The following is a 17,412-nucleotide window of genomic DNA, read 5'->3' as shown; positions in this document are numbered from 1 at the left end:
GTTACATGCGCGTTGCCGACCCTAAACCCCCCTCCCCCTCGTTGAGCTCTGGCAACCTTACTCACCGGCAGGAACACAACACTATGAGTAGGGTCTAGTGTTATTTGGCTGCAGTTTTCTGTAAGGTGGAGGTACTTCCCCAGTTGGGCTCTGCTCTAGATCTGGAATAACATCCGCTGTGCTGTGCCCTACCACACAAAGCGAGATGACATTCACAATGTCCATACCTCTCTTTTGGACGTAGTTTAAGGACGTACCCGGGTCCAATTAGCACATTACGTAACTATATCGAAAATTTTAAGGGCCATATGTATTGTAATACATTTGCGAATAGTTAATTCGAAACTCGTGTCGACTTAAAATCGTATCGCCACTCATTGCGATTTTTTATTTTTCTCACCTGGTTTGGTGTTCTGGGACGTTTAGTATAAAGATCTCAACTTGTAGTATGACTGTGGCGTAAGTGAGAACTTTGTTTATTCATAATAGAAGAAACTGAAGCATTTTATAATTATATATTTAATAAGTCTTAGTACAATTAAATGTTTTTGAGAATATTGATGTATCATTTCATTTGACAGACATATTTTTCCTTAGATATTTGCCTCCACGGCAACGATTGTCATAGACAATTAGTCTTCTAAAAATAAGAAGGTATGTTAAAGTAGAACATACTTCACACCCTCAGAAGCTTTAAGAATTTTAGGTAAAATTCTCAAGTCCCATTCTAGAACTCAAATTCTGTAGTCTGGGCCCAAATAGCGGCTTGGTAAATAAGTCAGCGAGTTGGACTTCGCTTGGAACTTGTTTCACACTGAATTCTTCATTGCTCACACATTCTCTAACAAAGAAGTGTTTTAGTTTGATATGTTTGGTGCGCTTGTGATATTCGTATTTGGGGTTGTGCGCTAAATAAACTGCTGATTTGTTGTCTAAGTTTAGGATTGGCTTTTCCGTCTTTGTTAGATCGTTAAACAGTCGATTCAGCCATAGTATTTCTTGAGCCGCTTCGCTCGCCGCTATGACTTCAGCCTCCGTTGAAGAAATGGAAACTGTAGTTTGCTTTTGGCTTCTCCAGCTTATAGCGGCGCCAGAGAATAGGCATACCATACCGGAAGTTGATCTTCCAGTAGACTGGTCTCCTCCATGATCTGCGTCGCTGTAGCAGACCAAGTGCGGCGTTGACTTTTTCGTAAAATATTAGGCCCTTTTCTTGGGTTCCTTTCAGATATCTGAAGATGCGTTTAACTAGCATCACATCTTCCTTTGTAGGTGCTTCTAGGTGTCTCGAGGCGACTCCAACAGCGTAGGAGATATCAGGCCTCGTACCTACAGACAGATAGGCCAAAGCGCCTACAGCTTGCCTATAAGGAAAGTTCGACTTCATGTTTTCATCAGCTTCCACATCATTATCTTTGATCATGGGTGATGGTGCTGACTTGCAATGAGACATTCCATATTTTTCCAGGATTTTCTTGATACATGACTTTTGGCATAGAGATATGAAGTCCTTTTGCACGTTTATTTCCATTCCGAGGAAGTAAGATGCAGGTTTGGTCGTTATTTTGAATCTAGCTTTTAATTCCTTTAAAAACTCGTCACCTGCTGTCGTTGAGTTGTGCGCTACAAGTCCATCGTCCACGTAAAGAGCTATAACGACCTTGGATTGGCCTTTGGTTCGCACGAACAGGCATGGATCTGCCTCACTTTGCTTGAATCCAGTTTTCAGTAAATACTCTGCTATGCAGGTATTCCAGCAGCGTGGCGCTTGTTTCAATCCATAAAGGCTGCGTTTTAATTTACAGACTTTTTTGGTTCCATCACGTCACGATAACCTTCGGGTTGTTTCATATATATTTCTTCCTTTAGATCGCCGTTTAGGAAGGCGGACGTAACGTCGAACTGTGTCAGTTTCAGGTTTTCACGAATAGCGACAGCCAGCAATGAACGTACAGTGCTCAGACGAACCACTGGGCTGAACGTTCTGTCGTAGTCCACTCCAGGTATCTGGGAATAGCCTTTGATGACCATTCTGGCCTTGTACCTCTCGACGGAACCATCGGGGTTCATTTTTAACTTAAATACCCATTTGCTTGGCAGGGCTTTGCGTCCTTTGGGCAGATCCCATGTTTGGTTGTCCTCCAATGAGCGAATTTCACTTTTCATTGCTTCTTGCCATTTTTCACTGTCTGGCGATTCCATAGCCTCTTTGAAAGTTTCAGGTTCCTTCGGTTTATAAAGATTTTCGACTTCTTCAGCTGCAGCCAAAATAAAATCGTCATACCTTTTTGGAGCTTCGATAGTAGACCTGTCTCTCAAAGTTCGAGGTGGAGTTGAAGTTTGTGGTGGTTGCTGAACATCTTCAGTGCTGTTGACCGAGTTTGGTTGCAACGTATCGTCGAGATCTTCGTCTTCCGTGTCGTTATTGTCGCTACAGTCGCTATAGTCGCTTAGTGGTGTGACGTCTCCATCTTCATTGTCATCAAGCTGTACTGTTACTTGCTTATGTGGTAATCTTGATGGTTCTGAAGGTTCTGGAGATTCGAAGGAACAGTCATTATTGAACATATCGGCGATGTCGTTTTTGTTTGTGTTGTCGTAAAACATGGATTTCATCACACGGATGTCCTTCGATATCACCACTTTATTTTTGGATGGTAGAAGAATCTTGAATGCTTTTGATGTTTCAGAGTAGCCAACGAACATGCTAGGAATTGCTTTAGGTGCGAATTTGTGACCATTAGTGCCTTTGATGAGAACAAAAGTTTTAGAGCCAAATATATAGAGGTGGTGAATAATAGGCTTTCTACCAACCCATAGTTCGAATGGTGTTTTGTTTTCTATAGCACTGTTTAAGCTCCTGTTACACAAATAGTTCGCTGTCATGATTGCTTCACCCCAGTATTTTAGGGGCGCGTTTGCGTCAATCATTAAGGCTCTAGATTTTTCAATCAGGGTACGATTTTTTCTCTCTGCTAATCCATTTTGGTGCGCTGTGTGCGGGGCACTAAATCTTCTCTGTATCCCACAGCGTTTCAGATAATCATCGAAGTTCCTGTTGATATATTCGGTGCCATTATCTGATTGTAGTACTCTGAGTTTGTTCCCCGTGTGCGTTTCTGCTAACTCTTTGAACTCTTTAAATTTTTCTAAGACTTCGCTCTTGCATTTCAGCAGGTAAACTCGACTGTATCGGGAGTAATCATCGATGAATGTGACGAAGTACTTGTTTCCGCTTATTGTAGGTGTTCGGATGGGTCCACAAACAACATATTTAAATAATTTATGTCGTACTAGGACGGCTTCGGCTTGAATTACCCAAGTGTCGTAATTATTCTTCGTGAGTGGATCGATTTTTATGTTCGACATTTCGACTTGGTAGTCACAGTTTCACCTCTGCTACCATATAAAGATCTCAACTTGTAGTATGACTGTGGCGTAAGTGAGAACTTTGTTTATTCATAATAGAAGAAACTGAAGCATTTTATAATTATATATTTAATAAGTCTTAGTACAATTAAATATGTTTTTGAGAATATTGATGTATCATTTGACAGACATATTTTTCCTTAGATATTTGCCTCCACGGCAACGATTGTCATAGACAATTAGTCTTCTAAAAATAAGAAGGTATGTTAAAGTAGAACATACTTCACATTTAGTAACTAAAATACTCGCTACTTGACTAAATTACTAATGTAGTCCGAACAAGCATTAAGGAACGCGGCGCTGTCGGTAAAGCAGGTGACTCGCGTTGATAAAGCAGGTTTCTGTCGTATGCGGGTGTGAGTGGTGTAACATGTGCAGTTTTGTTAACACAAACACATGCTAAGTGTTAACAGTAGGCGCAAATAGTTGACTTACCAAAGAAAATTTGAATTTCGCGCCTTTTCCGCCTGACAAGTTGGGTTGGGTGTGTATACGCTGTCTTGTGTTTCCTTGTGTTGGCGGTAAAGCCGTGGAAAAGTGGTTAAAATGTAAGTAATGTGTTGGAAAGTGAAGTTTAAATTTATTGCTAAACATGTGCACCTTCAAAAAAAGGTATATATATAGGTAATATCTTATCAATAAAGGTAATATCTTAATGATGTCTTGTGAACAACTAATTCCATACCTACTAATATACCGACAAGTTATCGATACAGTCATATGAACATTTTGTCAAGCCCTAGCGTAAAGTAACAGTTTAGGTTTTTACAAAAAATATTCTAAATTATTGACTAATATCATGAAATATTAACACACAGTTGAAGAAAAACTTATAATGAATTGTATAAATTGGCTTTTTACACTTTTTATGCTGTTTTATTTTATAAAATACTGTTACGAAAATTTCGCTACGATTATCATAATTACCTGTGAAATGAGTATTTCCCTGGGTTTTTGGCCCTGAAACACAACAACCCGGCACACAACATGACACCATCGTCACTAAATTACTTAATATTTATTTTTGTTTTTGATTCTCGTATATTTTTAACGTTAAAAAATACGGCAATATGATTTTGGCCGCCTCGGCCGCCTTCGACTTCAAAAAATGGTTACGTTTTCTCATATGTAGTCTGCCTCTTTCACACTCGTGGCTTGTTCATATACGTGATGGCTTCCCTTTCGCACACTTCATCTGTCTGTCAAGGGAAGCGTATGACAAGTCTCTGAGATAACCATACCTACCAATCAAAGAGATTTTTTGCTACCTATACTCGCACTGTGGGCTGAAATCCGGCTCTCGTTGACATAGAAACCGAAGTTGTTATTTTTGTTTTTTTTTTTTTATTGAAATAAGTTTTTTCCAGCATTGTTATGGTAACACATAAATTTTAAACGATTTGGAATGAAAAATGTCGAGTTACGATTTTTTTTTAATGTATGGAGCAGGAACAAGCAATCATTATTACCCAAGAATCACAAAACAAACCGTAATATCCTCGCAGGTGGTTATACTACGAATTATTTGTGATTTTTTGGCATACTACATATATCCGTAATGGGTGCGGATTTTTTTTTAAATCATTAACTGTTTCTATGGAAAAACCACAATCTTCTTATGGAGATATAAAATGGAGCACACTCTAACTTTTTTTGTTATAGTAAAAAGAACCTTATCACTGAGGCAGAAAGGTGTTCTTATCAGACTAGGGAATAGAATAAGAATAAGAATGATTTATTGCAGTACTGTGTACATTTGTAGATGGTAATCCTGATACAATTTTTTAGTTCCAACAGTTACCCATTTCGGGTATGCAATACTTAAATAACTTATGAACTAAACTTAAATAGCATGCAAAGATAATATGCAAAAAATAAAATGCAAAGAGAAAACGGTCCACTTGAGATAGCAAAAGTGAGGCGTGGTGTCTCACTCGCACATGTTGCCAATGTTAATAACATACCATTGTGGTAGTATTTATAATATACTACTGAAATTAAATACTGTCTTATACTATTTTAGTGCTATATACAGAGTGCGGTTCTCAAATCTTTTAAGTGATTTGTAAATAATTATGATGTCAATATTATTAACTGATTAAACCAAGCATGTGCACAACAAAAAAAACATTAATTTTAATATGGTAGACATTGTAGAAACTTTGATTATTTTTGATTATTGATATTAATAGGGTTGTTTCCAATTTTTCGAAACGCTTGTATTACCTTCTATATTAACTAAAAGTTGCCCTAAAATTCAACTTTTGTACTAAAAACGGCTTTAAATATGTTAAATTAACAAAATATATTTTGACGGATGCTTTCGCGCCCAAAACGCTCTTTTAAAATTGTGTGACGTCACAGTTTACGGTTTGACACATAACTACATACACACGTAGAAGATACGAACTGTCAACTGACATTTGTCTTTTGTTGTTTATCGCCTAACTGTCAACAGTGTCAATCCGAGAGTTGTGACGTCATCAGAATCTTCAATGACGTTTCGAGTTTGGTCACGTGACGTGTGCCAAAAGATATTTTAAATTCAATATTTACAAAAACATGGTCATTACAGGTTTACAGGTCCCCTAAAAGTAGTTTAACATGTTCTTATAATTCAAAAGAATTTATTGGGATACAATTCTGCCCTAAGATTTGTAGATAGAAACAACCCTATTGTTATCCCCAACTTGATGACATATTTTCAAGATATTTCCAAAATACGTAAATGGTGGGGCTCAGCATTTAATTGCGAAATATTTAAAAAATAGGTAAAAAATGTTGTGTGATAGGTTGTAGAAGTGAAAGTTTTGCTGATTGTGGTATTATTTTCACAGGTGAACCACAATCATTCAATTTTACGATAAAAATACAAGACGATCATTGTCAAACTCATTAGGGTGACCATGATGTCAGCACGATGTGAATCAGTTATACACAATTCTTATTAAGTACTTAAGTAAGTTTATCTAATTAGGTATATCTATATTTCGGCATGATTAAATTGGTGGAATTGAATTGAAATCCAAAGTCCTTAAACATTCCAGAGTTACGTTTATACATTATATTTTAATACTGAAACGGTTTCACTAACTATTTATATATACGTAATCGATTCGATATAGGTTGGACACACATTTTCGTTAGTCAAAAAAGGCGGCAAATTTGAAAACTAGTTGCAATCACAGATCTACGATTAGTAGATGACGCTTAAAGAATTAAAGATAGTTAAAGTGTGCAAAACGTAAGCCATCACGCATATGAACATACCACGAGTGCGAAAAAAGCAGACTACAAATGAAAAATCGTGACCATTTTTGAATTCGACAGTGGCGGCTAACGGCTGCCATTTGTTAATTTTCAACACAAGCCTTATTGAGCTTACAGTGGGACTTAGTCAATTTGTGTAATAATGTCCTATAATATTTATTTATTTATTTATGTCCGGCATCGTAACACCTTAAGTATTTTAATTAGAAAATATAAATCTCATCCACATGGAATTCAGGGCTATAACCGCGAAACTCTAAGTTCATCAATTGCGGTCGCTTTTCTCTGTCTTATTACTTCTTAGTTAGAGTAAAAGACAAAGATCTCCGCAATTTGCAAATTTCGGTTTTTGCGGTAGGCCCCCAGTTATTAGTATGTGGAAGCGAGAACGAATATCGACAGTCGAAAAATCGGATATCGTTAGTGTTGTGTGTCGACAGAGTAACATCCCTAGTGCGCAAAATGTTCAAGTCATGTATTGTATTGTATTCGGGCGATTTTTCCGCAACTCGACGACTTGCGCCTATTTTGCGTGATAAGTCAATAAACAAGACCAAGTGCGAGTAGTTCGAAAAACTCACGCGGCTAGAAGATGTTCATGTCAACTTTAGCCAGTCTTCTTCGAGACCACGGGGACAACGCTATCCTCGGAACGTCGGATGTGAACATAAAACTTAATACGCGATTAAGTCCTGTTTATATTAGTTAATAATTTATACATGAGAAAAGATCTTGGGCAAACTATATATTCCACGTTATCTTAATATCTCAGATACATATAACTAATGGTCACCCTAATTAGAAAGAGATGCAACGGCCCACTTCGACTTCTCATGTGGACACACTTTTTGGCCAATGTACCCTATCCGGATAATCTTACAAGTCCGTGCTTTGTACACGCTGCTTATAAAATGTGACCCAGGGTAAAGTAGAAAGATCTAGTCTATGGTCATGTCCTGTCAATCCTGTCATGTCAATTTCATAATATGATAATGATACGATATATGATCAACGTTATTAAAGAGCGTCGCGTTGAAACGGCACATCTATTTATTTTGACGGCACGTTATTGATAACTTATTAAAGTAGTGAAAAGTCTTAAGTTGCTTTTATATTAAATATATCGTTATGGAGGGAAAAGCTACTAAAATGCCCAAAGTGGCAAAGGTAAATAACAGCAAACCAAAGCATAAATTCGTTGTTATTTACCATTTTCTGACAATTTCCTTATTTTACAGGTTAAAAACAAAGCGCCAGCAGAGATTCAAATCACTGCGGAGCAACTTCTTCGCGAAGCAAAAGAAAGAGATTTGGAAATATTGCCACCTCCACCTAAGCAGAAAATCTCTGATCCAGAGGAGTTGAGAGATTATCAGCACCGTAAAAGAAAGGCATTTGAAGACAACATAAGGAAAAATAGACTTGTAAGTTCAGTTGTCTGAAACTTGTCAATCCCATATAAATGATACTTAGATAACAACAATACTATTATAAATTTTGTTTTTAGGTTATAGGAAATTGGCTCAAATATGCTCAATGGGAGGAATCACAAAAACAAGTACAAAGAGCTCGCTCCATATACGAACGAGCACTTGATGTGGATCACAGGAATGTTACCCTATGGTATGTATTACTATTTCATGATAGGTATTTGCTTCTGTTGTAGATATAAAACTTAGTGCGGTATATGGGGTATTCCTTTCATGTTTATGTAACATCATAAGATGTGTCTTAGTAGATATTTAAAATCATAAATGGTATAACAAGAGATTGTATTAATGCAGTTAATAAGAGACCTAACTTTGTCTCCCTAATATTTGCTATATGTTTTTCATAGATTTTATTGTAGCCAACATTTTGGAGACAATTAGCATAATTCCCATTACTATATTTCACTCTTTCAATATATTTCAGGTTGAAGTACACAGAAATGGAAATGAGAAACAGACAGGTCAATCATGCTCGTAACTTGTGGGACAGAGCAGTCACCATACTGCCCAGGGTCTCCCAATTTTGGTACAAATACACTTACATGGAAGAGATGCTGGAAAATGTGGCAGGTGCCCGGCAAGTATGTAATAGACAAACAAACTGTGTATGAGATTTTTTTAGGTAAATGGTTGGCTTGAAATAATGACTTTATAATTCTCTTTTTCTAGGTATTTGAAAGGTGGATGGAATGGCAACCAGATGAACAAGCTTGGCAAACCTACATCAACTTTGAATTAAGGTACAAAGAACTTGAAAGAGCTAGACAAATATATGAAAGATTTGTCATGGTACATCCTGATGTAAAAAATTGGATTAAGTATGCTAAATTTGAAGAAAACCATGGCTTTATCAATGGCTCTAGAAAAGTATTTGAAAGAGCTGTTGAATTCTTTGGTGATGAAGATTTAGATGAAAGATTATTCATAGCATTTGCTAAGTTTGAGGAGAATCAGAAAGAACATGACCGAGCAAGGGTCATTTACAAATATGCTCTGGATCACATCCCAAAAGATAGAAACAAGGAATTATACAAAGCATATACCATACATGAGAAAAAGTATGGAGACAGATCTGGCATTGAAGATGTCATAGTAAACAAGAGAAAGTACATGTATGAACAAGAAGTTATTGAAAATCCTACTAATTATGATGCTTGGTTTGATTACATCAGACTTGTTGAAAATGAAGGAAATGTTGATGATATAAGAGACACATATGAAAGAGCTATAGCTAATGTACCTCCTTCCAAGGATAAACAATTTTGGAGACGCTACATTTACCTTTGGATCAATTATGCCTTGTATGAAGAATTAGAGGCAGAAGATGTTGAACGCACCAGGCAGGTCTACAGAACGTGCTTGGAGTTAATACCACATAAAATATTCACATTTTCCAAAATTTGGCTTATGTATGCTCAGTTTGAGGTGAGATGTAAAGATTTGAAACAGGCAAGGAAGACATTAGGTATGGCTTTAGGAATGTGCCCAAGAGATAAGTTGTACAGGGGTTACATTGATTTAGAGATACAGCTTAGAGAGTTTGACAGATGTAGGATATTGTATCAGAAATTCTTAGAATATGGCCCTGAAAACTGTATTACTTGGATAAAGTTTGCAGAATTGGAAACACTTTTGGGAGACATAGACAGAGCTAGGGCTATTTATGAAATTGCAGTTGGGCAGCAAAGACTAGATATGCCTGAATTGCTTTGGAAGAGTTTTATTGACTTTGAAGTTGCCCAAGGAGAGACTGAAAGAGCTAGACAACTTTATGAGAGATTGCTAGAAAGAACAGTACATGTCAAAGTGTGGCTCTCTTATGCTAAGTTTGAATTGAATGCAGAGAATGCTGATAATATCAATGTGGAATTAGCCAGACGTGTGTATGAGCGAGCCAATGACAGCCTAAGAAGTCTTGGAGAAAAGGAAGCAAGAGTTCTCCTCCTAGAAGCTTGGAAAGATTTTGAGACTGAGATTGGTGAAGATACTAAACTAGAAAAGGTGTTGGCTAAAATGCCCAGGAGAGTCAAGAAGAGGCAGAAGATTGTTAGTGATGATGGTGTAGAGGAAGGGTGGGAAGAAGTGTTTGATTACATATTCCCTGAAGATGAAATGGTTAGGCCCAATCTTAAACTCCTTGCTGCTGCTAAACAATGGCGTAAACAAAAGGAAGTGCCGGAAACACCTGCTGCTCCCGAGACGCAGGAGCCTCAGGAACACCCAGATAAAGAACAAGACCAGCCACAGACAAATGTTGACAATGATTCTGATGACAGCAGCAGCAGCAGTGATAGTGATTCCTAATCATGATTGAGACAAATTTGTTAATCCTTATAAGTTTGATATCAAAAATAAATCAAAGTTAAAAAATCATGTCAATTTTATTTTGGTATATTTTTTCTGTCAATCAATCCACATCTTCAGGTCTAACAGGATGTGCTAATGGTATAACAGAAGTCTTATTGACATCTCTTGAGCAGGCTTTTCTCATGTCTGGAATAAAAATAAAATATTTAAATATATATTAACTCTACTTAACAAAAAATTTAAAATACTGTAAAATTTAATTTAAAAAATTACCATAGGCATCTTCATCAGGGTCCCCAGAGTAGTATTCTAATACAGTCCTATACACAATGTAGCCCAAGTTTTTATACATGTTGATAGCTACTTTGTTGCTCACTCTCACAAATAAGTCCACAAAATATGCCTTTTTCCTAAAAAAATATTAAAATACAAAATTACAAGGAATTTATGCACACAAATTGAATATAAAGAAATGAAAAGCATTTTCTTAAAGCAGACATGAATTTTAATTACAAACATCTTGACATTATTTATAGTATTAAAGAAACTATGTAAATATTCCTTCTTTATTACACGAGTATTAAGCTAATGAACCTAGGTGCTGTAAGAACTTACTTTTCTGACACATCTTCTAAAATACTCATCAAACTAGCTGCTAGCCCAAGCCTTCTGTAATCGGGGCTGACAGTCAATGCAGTAACATGTCCATGCCAGTTCTCACCAAGGCCTTCCGCTTTTCCCATGACTGCAATAGCACAACGTGACTATTAAAAAGCTAGCTTTCCTATCAGAAACATGCAAAATATAATCCAAACAAATGCGCCTCAACACATCCATCTGTTAGTAAACAGACTAGTTGCTGCAGTGACAGCAATGATTAATAGGTTATTACTCAGTTTACTAAATACATACTGTATCCCATTATTTCTCCACTGGGTGATTCTGCAACTTGGAAATACTCTGGCCAATGAGCCAAGTATTGAGTATAGAATGATAAACCATAGGTTTCGGTCAAAGGGTCCAAGTTCCTGTGAATACATTTTTATGAATTACAGTGTATATGGCAGTAAATTTTAAATCCAAATTTATTAATGAACTTACACGTTATTAAATTTCAACATATCTTCACATGTAAATGGTCTGATTGTAGTCATGACGAAAATATTGCGTTTTAGTAATAACTAATAATATAACCTAATGCTGCTTTTTTATAAATCGGTGTTAAACTAATAAACTTTTTTTTCTAAATAAAATTTTGATAGGTTTACAGAAATAGATAATGTTATGTTCCTCGAGTTTCCAGCCAAACAACATTGTACCAACATATTAATAATTAGATTTTTGGGATAAATTGTGTTTTAAATTAAAAGTGATTATTTAAGGTTTATATTAAAGGATTTATTAAGAATGTACTTGTATCTTCTAGTAAAGTGAAATATAAATCCAATAATTTTCATTCAATTTTGCTTCCGTTTCTTTCTATATTATTGCCATTTAAAAAAATTACTACAAAGTCCCACTATTCATCCAATACGAAAAAGAAATTGAAGAAATATTATCTGACTCGTTTTAACACATGTTGAAAGCCATATTTATTACTCTTTTTACAAGCTAAGAGCACTAGTGGAGCGATCTATGGGCTTCGGCAGTTTACCAACACGACAATGGCCGAACTGTCTGCTTCAAGATATTTTTTATAGGCCAATACGACCAAACCTGCCATGTCTTTGGTTTTAAAAATGGCGTATACAAGCTTTTTGTTTGCCGGTTTACGCTGTTAAATAGTTTCTATGACCTCGCGGTCAATCGAGCGAGATTGAAACGTTGTGAATATGAAAATAATATACATGTGTACGTATATTAATCATCACTGTGGACCCCGTGAAGAAATTTTAGTAGCGTTATGGTGAATTAGAATGGTGCCTGTGGCTTGTCAATCTCGCACGTCGTCAGGTTACCCGTTCGTAACGTAAATATCACCCAGCGAGCGTTTTGTATTTCAGACATGACAGCGTCGCAAAACAGTAGATAATGGAGAGTTCGGAAGACGATGCGGGCGCCGCGACGAACGCTTCCCGCCGTGCATCGGCGCGGGAAAAGGACCTCGGGCTCAACGAGGAGGTCGACGCGACCGTCAATGCGTCTCGCGAAGCATCGGGGGCCCAAACGCCGTGCGAGTCCGGAACGATGTCGGAGGATAACTTCGACGGTGACAGCGTCCCATCGCCATCAACGCACGACAACAATGCGAGCACGGAAGCGATTTTGGACATGATTGACGAAATTTGTGACGGACCTGGTGCACCGAAACGAGTTCCATTGTCGACTGAATGTGACGAACCGGCTACTTCTCCACCCACGCCTGCCGCGCCGCCGGCCCCGAGCGAGCCTCCGCCGCTGGAGCTGCCCGCCACTGAACACCTAGCACAGCATAACATTCCTCAACTAGAGGAAACTGCTAGTACATCACAGAACACTGAAGACCCACAAGTTGCCCCGGTGTTATCCTCAGTCTCTAGTGCCAAATGTGAAAGTGCACCTGAGATCTTACCTGAAACCCCAGTAGACAACATATCTGAAAGTTCCGTTTCTGTAGACACTAATACCAGTAACATAGAACCCCAGGCTAGTTCATCTGTGCCAGAAGTCTGTGGACCTTCAGAAACAGATGCCTCAGAGGCACAACATTTGAATGTAGAGGCAGCTAGCACTTGCTTAGCTGTAAATATTCCTTCCAGCAGTGTAGAAACTGTACCAAGTGTTTGTGAGATTAGTGAATGTGAATCAAATGACCGGACAGTGAAGCATGTGACTTCCAGTGATAATAGAGACAATGTGACTGTTGAAAGTGTGGAGTCTACATCAAGTGATGTTAGTGTAAGTGAAGGGACACAGGAGTCTGCAACAAGGTCGCCTTTGCGCCGCAGACTTATTCGGCCAACTCCATATGATCGCCGTCCAGACACCACTGTCTCCTCTACTGTTGATTCCCAAGTTAGTGATAATGATGTTGGACAGACAAGCAGTGAGAGTGTAGCAAAGGATGTGTCTAGCTCTTCAGACATCATCCCCCCTGTACATGGTAATGTAAAAGACATTGAAAGTAGCAATGTAAGTGAAATTAGTGTCTGCAAAGCAGAGACATCAACAGCTCCTAAGAAAATCAGGTTAGTACGACAGAAAATTACACCATCAACAAGTCAAAGTGAAAAATCACAAAGTCAAGCAGTTACACCTGAGAGTGAGGCTCCATCAACTTCTTCTGCAACTGTACTATCAACAGTAACAGCTTCATGTTCTTCAGAATGCATTAGTACAACTGATGCTACAGATGAAATAGATAAAGCAGAGCCCAGTCAAGGTTGCCAATCAGAATCTGTTATCGCAGATTCCATTGTGGAACCTATCAATAAATTGACAAAAAAAACCCCTGTTGTAAGTAAAGAAAATGAACAACCAAGCCATTCCTCAGGGGAATCAACACTACAGGTCTCCGAAAATAAGGATCTTCATAAGAAAGTTCCTCCTATTAAACTTAATTTGGCTGTGTCAAATGCTCCAGAACCAGTTGTTAATGATGCAAACAAACAAATTGAAAAACATCCCAGTCCTGGACCTGTTCAGGATTCACCAGAGACATCAAAGCAGATCCCTAAACTAACTATAAAACTAAGTGGAAAGCAACCAGAAGATATAAAGTCTCCCATCCCGAAGTTGACTATAAAACCCATAAAGCCACCTGCTGAAGATGAGCTAAAAATAGAAAACACTAAAAATAGCGAGCCAATACCTAACATTACAAAAATCAATATTAAACCTATTCTCAGACCACCAGAGAGGATAAACGATATTCACCGAAAATCTAGTAGTAGTGAAATATCAGAATCAGAATGTTCAGAAAATGATGAAACAAGCACATCAGATCAGGCGTCCACCTCAGATCAAGGCCCTTCTGACAGCATACCAAAAGTTACCATAAAGCTTGGTAAACCGGGTACTGATGGCGAGGGCAAATTCTACACAGACCAAACTGTGCCTAAACTCACAATAAAAGGTCTACACCAACCTGACCAGGAAGCCTCAGATTCGAAACTGAAGGTCGTTGTTAGCCCATCCGAAGAAAAAGTGGACAAGATACCAAAATTGACAATAAAAACTGTGGTTAAGTCTGACAGCCAACTAAGTCCGAAGCTGACAATAAAACCTATAAAACCTGTAGAAAACACTGGCAAGGACAGTATAGCTGATCATTCTGATGCTAAAATGTCTAAGAGTAAGTCAGGAGATTGTGCTGATACTAGTGGAGAAGTTAAAGAGACTACACATATCCCCAAAATCACAATTAAACCAGTTCTTAAAAGTGATATTGAGCCATCTCTGAAAAAGTCTGTATCAAAATGTGACAATCTTGAACAAATTCCTGTAGTAACAAAATTAAACATCAAACCTATTTTGAAACCTACAGATGGAGAAGTCTCTGAAGAAATAAAAGATGAAGTTCCTGTAGTTTCAAAATTAAATATTAAACCTATACTAAAACCTAAAGATAGTGAACTAGATTCTAGTTTAGAAGATATCCCTAAAGTTACAAAGTTAAATATAAAACCATTAAAACACCCTGAAGAAAAATCTTCAGAACAAAAAGACTGTGATGAATGGAATGCAGACAGTGAAGAAAATAGTATACCTGTTGTTACTAAACTTAATATTAAGCCCATAGTTAAGCCACTAGAAGAAGAAAACGTGAAAGATACTGAAAACCAGTCCTCTGAAACAGGAAATTCAAGTGACGACAATACTGATATACCTGTTGTTACTAAATTAAATATAAAACCTATATTAAAACGTGCAGGTGATGAAGATATTGCTAAACCAAATACTTCAACAGAAACTAACATACCTGTTGTTACTAAACTTAACATCAAGCCTATTATAAAACCAGAAGAAAATGCGCAGCCTTCATCCCCTAAGAAGGAAATTCCAATAATCACCAAATTGAACATCAAGCCTGTTGTTAAGCCTGATGAAATTGAACAATCCAAAAGCAGAGACACTGAAGATGCAAATGTGAAGAATCCTCCATTAGTAATGAAAATTAATATGAAAACTGTTACGGATGCATCAAGTGATGAAAGTTTAAAGGCTGACATGAAAATCAATAATCTAGATGAGAAAATTGAACATGTTTATAACAATATTAATGATAGCATACCTGTTGTGTCCAAAATTAACATTAAACCACTTGTCAAACCCATAGAAGATGAACATGTTAAAAACGAATTGAGTAATTGTCATAATGAGGACTCCAGTATAAGTCAAGCTACAGAAAATTGTCTGGAAGTCCCAAAGACCGAAAAGTTTAATTCATTGCATAAAAAAGAAACAATACCTGTCACTGCTGGAGATCATAAACCAACAAAGGAAAATTGTCTTCCTAACGAATCAAAGACCCTAAGTAGGGAAACTCCTCATAGTAATGATTTAGATGGAAACAGTTCAGTTGCAGTATCTAATAAGAAAGAACATGTAAATACTAATGTAGAACCAGAAAATAATGAACTTACTATAACCACACCATCTGTCAAGCAGACAACTTTATCCAATTGTACATTATTAAAGAAGTTGTTAGAGCACAAAAAGAAAGATGTAGATACAAGAGTAAAAGAACCAGAAGAATGTGACCCAACTGTGCCTGAAGAAACTAAATTAGATCCAGCAGGCTCAACAAGCATTTCAAATTGTGACCAAATTGATAAAGTGAACTCAAAGTCAACTCATGATAAAAAAAGAAGTAATGCACCCAGCCAGGATGTGCAAAATGAAACACCTTCCCTCACACCAAATGCTCAGTCACTTAATCGTTGTAGAGCAGAAAATGAAAGTGTTACAAAACCATTAGAAATCAATACTTCAGAAAAGATCACAACTGCAAGCTCAGGTCAAGATTCTCCACGAATTATTTTGAAAATTAATAAGACTGATCATGGTCCTTCTGCGAAAATTATAACAGAAGACATTAAAAAACCTGAAACTGTACAAGATAATTGGTCACCTGAAAATACTCAAGAAATGGTAAATGACAAGCAAAGAAAAGGTATTGTAAATAGCAAACGAAAAGGACTAGCAGATGCTTCACCCACAGTAGCCTTAGCCTTGGGAAAAAGATTACGTAGTTCAAGGGTTGTTCAGGAATCCGAAAAGTCTCCTACCACCAAGCGAAATGCTGGAAAGAGGCCTCCTTCTGTGGAAACCAGCCCTCCACAGAAAAAGGAACCAGAACTCTCAGTATTAGAAACAAAGCGGTTAAAACTTGGCCAGTTACTATCCAATAAGGCTCTGACAGTAAGCCCTGTAAATCCTAAATCTCAAAATTCAACCTCTGATCCTAAAACTGGATTGGATTGTAAACCAATCACTAAAACAGTCAATCATTCTATGTTAAACAATGAAAACTGTTCTAAGAATGGTAACTCTAAACTTCATAATATTCTGTCAAATTTACAAGCCAAGCAAATTCAGGTCATGCCTCTAAATTCCCTTAACTGTGTAGAAAAAACTCAGTCTATAGAGATAGACTCTAGCACATCGACTGGCAGCTCTGATGTAACTGAAGTTGCAAATGCAATTGAACGATCACATCCGGAAGTACAGGAAATGATTATTAATGAAAATTCTGAATCCCACGACTTCAACATGGCCAATGATGAATTATCTCAAGATCCTTTAGAAGTAGATCACTTGAAAACAAATGAAGTATCTAGTGCTGTAAGCATTCCGTTTACCCCGCAACCGAAGAAGCGTGGCAGACCACGCAAATTACCCGTGTCAGAGGGTGCAAAACCGGTTATCACTTTACCTACCCCTGCACTAGAAGAACGTCCGCAGCGATCTTTAAGATTAACTAGGTATGTATAAT

At 37.4% G+C, this 17,412-nt stretch overlaps 3 protein-coding genes across 5 annotated transcripts in view; 2 read left to right on the top strand and 1 right to left on the bottom strand.

Moving 5' to 3' along the window:
* The first annotated feature begins 7,742 nt into the window (after window positions 1–7,742).
* Window positions 7,743–10,493, top strand: LOC133525891 (protein crooked neck). The gene is made up of 5 exons (XM_061862303.1): window positions 7,743–7,866; window positions 7,938–8,123; window positions 8,207–8,322; window positions 8,614–8,770; window positions 8,859–10,493. Exons 1-5 carry the CDS (start codon window positions 7,828–7,830, stop codon window positions 10,491–10,493), a joined length of 2,133 nt encoding a protein of 710 aa, XP_061718287.1. The 5' UTR covers window positions 7,743–7,827.
* Window positions 10,494–10,551: 58 nt separating this feature from the next.
* Window positions 10,552–11,780, bottom strand: LOC133525892 (N-alpha-acetyltransferase 20). Its single transcript, XM_061862304.1, has 5 exons — window positions 11,598–11,780; window positions 11,409–11,524; window positions 11,112–11,241; window positions 10,770–10,906; window positions 10,552–10,682 (listed from the first exon to the last, which is right to left on the bottom strand). Exons 1-5 carry the CDS (start codon window positions 11,648–11,650, stop codon window positions 10,597–10,599), a joined length of 522 nt encoding a protein of 173 aa, XP_061718288.1. The 5' UTR covers window positions 11,651–11,780; the 3' UTR covers window positions 10,552–10,596.
* Window positions 11,781–12,046: 266 nt separating this feature from the next.
* Window positions 12,047–17,412, top strand: part of LOC133525890 (mucin-2) — a 39,155-nt gene continuing 33,789 nt past the window's right edge. For 2 of the 3 annotated variants that reach the window (XM_061862302.1, XM_061862301.1), the window contains exon 1: window positions 12,049–17,401. In XM_061862302.1, coding sequence (XP_061718286.1) covers window positions 12,528–17,401 — 4,874 coding nt within the window. In that variant the 5' untranslated portion in view covers window positions 12,049–12,527. Of the gene's footprint in view, window positions 17,402–17,412 lie in introns of all 3 variants that reach the window. The other variant, XM_061862300.1, reaches the window with a different exon arrangement.

Source organism: Cydia pomonella, chromosome 15 (genome assembly GCF_033807575.1).
Source record: "Cydia pomonella isolate Wapato2018A chromosome 15, ilCydPomo1, whole genome shotgun sequence".
Classification (NCBI taxonomy): Eukaryota; Metazoa; Arthropoda; class Insecta; order Lepidoptera; family Tortricidae; genus Cydia; species Cydia pomonella.
The sequence above is the reverse complement of the archived record's forward strand: the minus strand, read 5'-3'. Positions and strand labels throughout refer to the sequence as shown.